At 34.0% G+C, this 9,227-nt stretch overlaps 1 protein-coding gene across 1 annotated transcript; it reads right to left on the bottom strand.

The window, feature by feature from the left end:
- Positions 1 to 2,886: 2,886 nt before the first annotated feature.
- On the bottom strand, positions 2,887 to 7,068 carry LOC142555050 (IQ domain-containing protein IQM2-like). Its single transcript, XM_075665696.1, has 8 exons — positions 6,918 to 7,068; positions 5,712 to 6,264; positions 5,556 to 5,621; positions 5,380 to 5,468; positions 5,197 to 5,287; positions 4,140 to 4,379; positions 3,931 to 4,032; positions 2,887 to 3,849 (listed from the first exon to the last, which is right to left on the bottom strand). Exons 2-8 carry the CDS (start codon positions 6,225 to 6,227, stop codon positions 3,283 to 3,285), a joined length of 1,671 nt encoding a protein of 556 aa, XP_075521811.1. The 5' UTR covers positions 6,228 to 6,264; positions 6,918 to 7,068; the 3' UTR covers positions 2,887 to 3,282.
- Between the last annotated feature and the right edge of the window lie 2,159 nt (positions 7,069 to 9,227).

Here is a 9,227-nt window from a genome sequence, read left to right as displayed (position 1 = left end):
GGCAACACCTATAAATAGAAGAGAAGAGCAGCTGAGAAATTCTCCAACTCTGAGTCAACCCGATCAATATACTATTCTAAGCTATTACTCTGCTGAAATATTTGCACACACTTATTGTATACATTCATAGCATTCAAAGCTATACTTCGAGCTTACAAGAACAAACTGTTATTGTGATTATACTTGATCTTGTAGAGATCAGTTGTGCTTAGTTATTTTAGTCTAATTTAGTACTGTTAACTAGTTTGTACCTAAGAGTTTCAGTTTGACATTGTTAAGTCCAAAACTGAAGTGAGTCTGTACAATTCTTTGTATCGATCAAAGTCTTTTAGTGAATATCATGTCTTTGTGATATAAGGAGTGACGTAAGAGTGTTTGAAATCTCCGAACATCCGTAAAATCTTGTGTCTTCTTATTTCAGTTTTATTCTATCAGTCAGTCAGTTTATTTCCGCACTTTTATTGTTAACTGATTGATATCGACTTACAAATTCTCGAGTATCAATTTATCACTAAACTGACTCATCAAAGAAGAAAATGTTGTGAAAATTGTTAGTGTTTATTCAATTCCACTCTTTCACCTTTAACCGATTCTCTATCAAGTGGTATTAGAGCAATTGAATCTTGTTCCTGAATATTCCTATATACAATCTGATTACCATGTCTTCATTCAACAAAAATCCAATGTTCTCTAGAGAAGATTTTGATGATTGGAAAATTAGAATGCAGGCTCATCTAGCTGCACAAGACGATGACATGTGGTACATTATTACAGACGGACCCATGAAAATATTGAAGCAAACACTGTTGTTGCCATAACTGATGGGGCACCACACTGTATTGAAAAACCCCGAGATGAATGGACAGCTGAAGACAAAAGAAAATCCAACTTGGACAACATAACTAAAGACATTTTGTACAAAACGCTGGAAAAAGTCACTTTCAGCAAAATAAAAATGTGCAAAACTGCCAAGAAAATCTGGGAGAAACTGATTCTGCTCTGCGAAGGCAATGAGAAAACCAAGGAGAATAAACTATCGGTTGTTGTTCAAAGATTCGACAATATCAAGATGAAGATTGGAGAATCCATGCACGAATATGATGAAAGAATCAACAGCATAGTAAACGAACTGAATGCACTCGGAAATGTGTATTCAAATAAAGAGGTAGCACTGAAAGTAGTCAGAGGTCTTCCCAAGGAATAGGATGTTAAGACCATGACAATGCGAGAATCAAAGGACCTGAACAAGGTCGAAATTCATGATTTATTCGCTGATTTAAAAGCCTACGAGTTTGAGTTGCAAACCAGAGAAGGGGAACCTTCTACACCAGCTGCTACAACTGCCCTAACTGCTGTCAAACTGGAACCAACTGGTTCAGTTGACAAATCTGCTGATCAGTTAAGCAATGACGCTATGTCATTATTTGTCAAAAGGTTTGGGAGATTTTTGAGATCAAGGAAACTTTTAAAGACAATATCAAATAAATAACTCCAAGGAAGAACTGCTACAACTGTGGCAAAACTGGTCACTTTATTGCTGACTGTCCTAAGCCAAAGAAGGACAGTCGAGGCTCAACTGAAAAGGGAAAGAAATCTTACGAGCACAAAAGAAGAATTAAGGATGATAAGAAATCTTACAGAAAGAAACATGAAGTGCTTCTAGCAGATGAAAGCAAGTTCAAATGAGCAGAATCTGAGAGTGATGATTCAGAACCTGAGAGCTTGAGCTGCTCCAGTGATGATAATGAGGATGTCAAGTGTCTGATGACTGATGACACATAACTGGAGTCAACCAGTCAACAAGTATTTGACTTTGTTCAACTGACTTCACACTGAGATGAACTTATTTCTACACTTCATGACATGGTCAACGAGTATCACAAGCTTGCACTATCTTTTGAAAAGGACCAGAGCAAAGCAAACTAATCCCGAAGACGATAAAACTGAAACTGATGAATCAGTTGATCTGCTGAGTCTTAAACGGGAGATTGCTGAGTTGAATGCTGAAAGAAGCAAGAATCAATCTATGATTCAACAGTTAATGCTTGAGAATTCAAAGCAAAATGAGCTTATTAAGGCATGGAATAAATCATCTGTTGCACTAACTGAAATACAAGATAAGCAAAAATCAGTTACTGATAAAACTGGTTTAGGGTTCAGCAACCAAGATGAAACTTCCACCAGTGATACTCAGCCAAAACTGAACATGGACAAAGAGAAATATATTCACTTTGTAAAATTAGTTGTGATACAAGAACAATCTGAGCTAAGTAAACCAGTTGAATAGTCTATTAAAAATAAGAACAAGGCTAGAAAGTATGGTATTGGTTAGAGTGCAAAAATTTCAACCGACCCACATAATTAGTCATCAAAAAGGTTCATCAATAAATACCTGAACTATTCAAATGACTACTCCAATTACTATAGCAGTAACCTAGTTCAGAAAAGATATCAGCTGAACAACCAGTTGAACAAAGCTAAAGCTCATATTGCTTCATCTGCACACCAATACATAAAACCAAAGACATGGGGTGCCCTATGAGGTCGAACCCATACATCCATATATGGCTCAAATAAGTTGGTTTCAAGAAGATTATAAATTTTCCATGTGGGTTGACTCAACACCCACTCATTTATGAAGTACATGTCTCAACACTTTCAAGCAGATAAATTTGGATGTTAGATTTTTCCTTCATCAGATATCGAGTGACAACTTTTATCCTATGATAATCCACTCATGACATGAATTGCATTTAACCGAATATTTAATATTCAACTCACAAAATCCAGCTCAAATTATTCTTCAAAAATTTTAAAACTTATTTTTCCTACAAAATGTAGCGCGAAAACGATCTTCAAAACAAAAAATGCATCTTTCCGTTACAATTCAGTGGCTATGATAACCCATAAAACTTTAGCAGTCATCTTCACCTTGCTTCTGGACAAGATATGAGTTATATACATGGTTAAATACAAGAATAGGCTCGGCATTCCTAAACTATCTTTTCTATGAACAAATAAAAAAGAAAGGAAAAGAAGAATGAATGAACCAAAGAATAAGCTCTATAACTTTTGGGTGTGTGGGGACAATAATTTCACAATGAAAAATACAATGGGAAAGCTGAATTTTTCCTGAACCACACTACCATATACGGTTTAGCAACTAGAGTCAGCAGGACCCTTTCCAGGTAAGGACTGTGTGCTCAAACAATGGTTGTCACTACGAGAAAGAATGCTACATGTTGGTGTAGATGCCCTCGACCATAAATCAAATCTTAGGCTTCATTCACCTCTTGGGGACAAATTTACATGCTCTAAAGCATGAGATTGGAGCTCGGATGGGTAGCCTCTCAAGCATCCGATTCTAGGTCCAGCTCCGGTACTCCACTTGCAAGATAATTGCTTCCCCAGTTGGTAGGACTTTGCTTCTCTGTGTGAGTTTATTCTTTGCGAAATGATTTTCTCGGGAACGACCCCTTCTTTTGCTAGATGATGATCTTCTGATGCGTCAGCTTTTTCAAGATTGCTGTTGAATTGCTCTTCTGATTCTTTATTTCCATCAATAGGTGATTCTAGTTGAAAATTAACAATACTTGACTGGGTGGTTTCGGTATTTCTCTTGAAAGTCTCTATCAAGACGTGTTTGTTTGGGATCAAAAGAGTGGTCGGTTTCCTGATCAAGGCACGAGATGTACTAGTTATCTTCTTTTCACTTGAAATATTCTTGTAACTAGAGCATTTCATATGTTCTGGTTCATCCAAGTCATCTTCAGAAGAGTTACTTTTTACGTCTAACACATCTCCCTTCTTTCCTACAGAATCTTCTTCCTCGTCATCTGTAGAATCAAGCTGCATATCATGATAATAAGATTATATACAGGGTTATGATTTCCAATCATGGAACAAGAAACAAACAAGGTAAGATTTTACCTTAACATCAGTGAGATCAACGTTGCTCTCCCTGAGAAATGATATGAAGTCAAGGAAATTTTCAGGGGTTGGACGATAATGACCACTGTGGGGCCAGATGGCCTGTCGAAATACAACGAAAAAACATTGTAATTAATAAACATACAACAATTAAAAACTGGAAAACGAGAATTGTTGTTATTCATGAATGTTACATGATGCAAAGGTACCTTTAAGATGCCTCTTTCAGCAACTATTCTCCCAGCTGCCAATGTAGCTCCTCCAGCCAAGAAACTCGAGTGCTGAAATGAGCCCTTCTTTTTCTTCCCTACATATAAGATCCTCGAGGTGCTGAGCACAAATATCCACTTTGCACCAGTTGATTCTCGAGTGGTATCAAGAAGCTCTCTGGTTTCCCTATGTAAGAGATATCCATCCTCCACTACAATTTCATAAGCCTTTCTTTCCATCTGCAGCATAAGATTAACAACACTATCGTTACTTGCATTCTGATCTTTAAAAACCACAAAAATATTTCAATTATAAATTTATTTGCCAGCAGAAACAATAATCAAATGGTTGTCTCATGTTCGCTAGTCTTAAATGGAACTATGGCAATTTAGAGAACATAGCGCTTGGCCATATGAACAACTAAGAAAATTCCATATTTTAGGGAGAAAATCTATTAATAAAATCTAGGTTTCCCTAATCTGCAAAATAATTACTTAGATTTGAATCTGTTTCCTAACTAACCACAAACATTGTAGATTAGAAATGTCACGTGAGTCGAGTACTGAGTTGTTCTACCATTTTCTTGTCTCAACCAATTGTTCATATTCTTGATTTCTTTCGATTCAGGTATTCTCCAGCTCGGACAACCCATAGATTAGTTTTTTCTCATTGAGTAATAGATCTTACATGAAGATTGATTTCCCAACTCCTTGATTGAGCGGATTAAACAAAATGGGTTTGCTGGTATAAAATTCCTGGATGTTTTTCCAACTACATAACGCTCAGCTGCTCGGCAAGGACACTCTTAGAACTTTTTGGACACAGTATCACAAAATTTCATGCCCTTACAAAAGGTGATCATTGTCTTCTAAATTAAGAGAAATTAATAGAGTTTTATATCTCTGAGCATTGCATCATAGATATATCTGTTGAGAACCAACTTAAGTAAATTCCGTGCTGTGTTGCATCTATTTCGCTAGATTTCTACTACTGTTTAAAAGTTCAGCACAGGATGCTCTGTCAAAATTAAAAAATTTAAGAAGATTAAGGACTCACCAGACCAAGATATTTAATACACTGTTGCTGAAGCTTTGACCGAGGGCACTTCTCGATAAGATTGAGCTCCTTTCCTTCTCCAATGTCTAGCCTGAAGAACTTAAATGGTTTACAAAATATATCCAAGAACATTGAAGGCCAGCCTCTTGAATAATAGTTTCTGGAAGTTTAAAATATAACTACCAGTAGAAGAAAGGCTCTTTGCTTTGAGAATTCAACCACTTCACATAATAAAAATGTAGATTGTGCCCATAGCGGTGCCTTGGATCAATCTGCTCGATACCAATTCAGTTAAATCAGCAAATATTTTAGTTTACTTTAAGATTTTAAAAGGCAGAGGAGAACAATGATTCACTTACAGCTTCAAGCCAATGCTGTAAAGCAAGTTTCTGAGCTTTCCCATTCTTTGACAAGCCTTTTCCAACCTGGAATCAGTAAGATAAATCGCGTAAGTTTATCGATTAAAATTCGAAAAAATATACTTTGTTGACGCTTATGTTTTCATCGAAGCTTACCTTGGCAGCCCTTGTTCTTGCTCTTGACCACCGTGAAGTAGCAGTCTCATGTTTCTCAAGATCAAAGAAAGAAACCGAACTGTGCTTAAGTTCTGCAAAATCTAATACCTTCCACCAACTTTGCTCCACAAGAACTGCACAATCTGCCAACTTTCTTCTCGTGCGGAAGCTCTTGTAAACCTTCTGTAGCTTTACAGCAGCATCATGTGTGGGGCTGCTTGGATCCTTGAGCGACAAATTCTTTCGACATAAATCTATATCGTCTCCTGGAACTTTTGTATATATCATTGTTTGTGTACTCTTTGACATATTTTTAAAAGATCCATCCAACAAAAGTTCCCCAGAGCCAAATGATGGCAATAATTTATGTTCAAGGATTTTGTCCTCGAAACTTAAAACTCGGATGGGATTCTTCTCAGCATCATCCCCAAAGTTGATCAATTTTCCGATGACCGATTGGATACCATTCTCTAGATCACAATATATGGCAAGCGGGCATGACCAAGATACCCCCATGCAATTTCTTGAGACAAACAAAACTTCTTCAATAGTGCTGCATTCAAGGAATCAACATAAACATAGAAGCCTAATTACTTTATGCATCATTCTATACTAAACTTCATATAAATCACATAATAAGAACAATTATAACAAAAACCAATAACTATGATCATCACCTTGTTATTAAAAATGAAAAGAAAAAATGTACACCGAAACTAGATAATAGAGCATGGAAGATATTCACCAAAATCAGCAACTTTTCACAACCGGTTTCTATTCATTATTTTCTCTAATCCCATCAAAGAAGCTTAACCATGCCAACAAGCGAAGAGCATAAAATACTCAATCGTATGAAGATGGTAACGGTGTAAGCCAAATCATTTAAATCATACAACTGCTCAATTACAACGTTTTTTAAATCATACGAACAGCTCAAACACCACATTTTGATTGTTCTACTAGCAACAACTATTATTGCACCAACAACAAACTATTCAAAGGAATGACACTCAAAGACATCAAACGAATCCAACAATACCAACGGCAAAACCCAGAAAATATATATCAGTCAACAAAAAAATCTCCTAATATCTCATCAAACGTCGACATTTAATTTAACATCAAACAAGGAGACGGCCTGGGTGAAATTAATCCTTAAACATAGAGAAGCTGAGGAAAAGAAATTAAAGATTCAGGAATTTATACCGCGATCCGAATCTTTGCTAGAAATCCTGAACGGAGGAAAATTTGATTGATAAGAAATTCATGGATTACATGCTAATTTTGTTAGATGAATATGGGAAGAAGATCAAATTAAATAACGTATTGTATTTTGCATTGAATGCTAGTTACATAGAGAGATGGCTGTGGCATTTGGGAGACAGAGTTGCAGAGAGAAACATGAAAGTGAGTGAGAACTACGTGGAATTTTCTTTTTTTTTTTTATTTTTTTTTCTATTTCTATTTTTTAAAAAAATAGATTATATTTATTATTTTAAATATTTATCCATGTGAAGAAATAAATTTCAAAGCAATTTTCAAGATTTTTAAGTTAAAAAAAATTGAGATTTTAATGGGTAAATCATTCTTGAGATTTAGAGGTCGAAATACATGTGTTGCATAATAAAAATTTGGATGTGAAAGAAATAAGGTACGATGATTTAACTTGGATGAAAAATTGAATAAGAAGTGGAAGAAGATCTGATTTTATTTGTAACATATTTTGTTTATTTTTGAAAAATATATGAAAAATATTTTTAGAATTTTAGAAAAAATTTCAGCAATATGTCAAATGCATATGAGATCTAACTTTAATTAATAATATAAATAGATATTGTAAAATCCATAAAGAAAATACATAAATACCAACTATCTTGGATTTGTAAAGTCGCTATCTTTTACTATATAAATATTGACTCCTATATATATATGTGTGTGTGAAAGCTATTAAAGGCTAATATAATTTACACCATATCCTCATTGACTTTTGATTTTTTGATTAGGTATTTTATGAGAAAGTCTCACGAATCTTTATCTGTGATTTTTTGATTAGGTATTTTATGAGAAAGTCTCACGAATCTTTATCTGTGAGAAGGGTCAACCCTACCGTTATTCACAATAAAAAATAATACTCTTAACATAAAAGTAATATTTTTTCATGGATGATCCAAATAAGATATCCGTTTCACAAAATACGATCTGTGAGACCGTCTCACACAAGTTTTTGCCTACATTTTTATACACAACTTTTCTCAAAATAAAATAAAGATTTAAAATTAATTAAATTTCTAAATTTAACCAATAGGAGCTTCGGTTACACGTATTAATTAATGACTAATGAATGCGTGAAAGCGCAGCAAAAATACGTTATGTGAAAGGCTTCTAACTAGTTGGACATTTATTAATCAAATTAATGCTGCTATCTATTTGTACAATTTCCCCAAGGGGACTCAAATTTTCGAAAATAACATTTTTTTTATATATTTTTTTATCAGTAAAAAAAAATTATATTGCTAAAATATAGAGTACATACTCATGTACTTGACATATCTATGTCAAATACAAACATCGAGTATCAAGTCAATTGTGAATTATTCGTACAATGAAAAACATCCAGGCGAATTATATAGAATAATAACATATCACATTGGATGAGAACTCTAAAAAGTCTTCACGTGTTTTAAAATCTTGAACACACGTTATTATTTGTAAGTATTTTCATATGTATGTGTGCTTAATGTTTGAACGCACGGTGACTTAATAACTATGGGATTTTTCAATAATCTCGGGATTTCTCGGGGAAAGTGTATGTGATTAACCTTAAATCAGATTCAAAATATTCATTGAACAATGCAAATTAAGTAATTGAATACAAATAAATTGTTCAAATAATTAAAATTTAATTATTATTTTACTCGCACATGTTTCTCAATATTTTGTAAAAAGTAATTATAATCTTATTTTTTAAATTTAGTACGTAATTTTTTGGCGTTTTCTTATTAAATATCCCACGACATTCAAATTTGTATCCAATTAAAAATTATATTTGTTTTTTCAAAATATTTGAATCGGATGAAATTAGGAACTCATTCAGAGGTAACTTTAATAGCTAAATTTCTCGGCAAGTATTGGAAACTAAGGCCGACATTGAAGTATACTTTTCAAGCTTCACTTCAACTATGGTCAAAAGAATTGTCCTATTGAACAGTTCAACATCTTAGCTTACATCTTAAGCTTTTGATTAACCCTCAATCAAGATTTATAAAAGTGAGATTTGGAAACAATATGTATATACACATAAATAAATACATATATTGTTAGTATCGGGATAATGTTGTAGAGGGGTTGAATAAACAATCTCAACAAATATGCAAATAAATTTGTTCGGGTTAGCAACACTAAATATTAATTCTCGTCGGTTGGGTAATAATAAACCAACATGTAGGCATTGCACAGAAAAAGAATTACTGAAATGATTTGAACACCAAAAATGGATGTGAAATAACAGTTAGGATA

The sequence above is a fragment of the Primulina tabacum genome, chromosome 9 (assembly GCF_025594145.1).
Source record: "Primulina tabacum isolate GXHZ01 chromosome 9, ASM2559414v2, whole genome shotgun sequence".
NCBI classification, from domain to species: Eukaryota; Viridiplantae; Streptophyta; class Magnoliopsida; order Lamiales; family Gesneriaceae; genus Primulina; species Primulina tabacum.
This window is presented reverse-complemented; position numbering and strand designations above follow the sequence as displayed.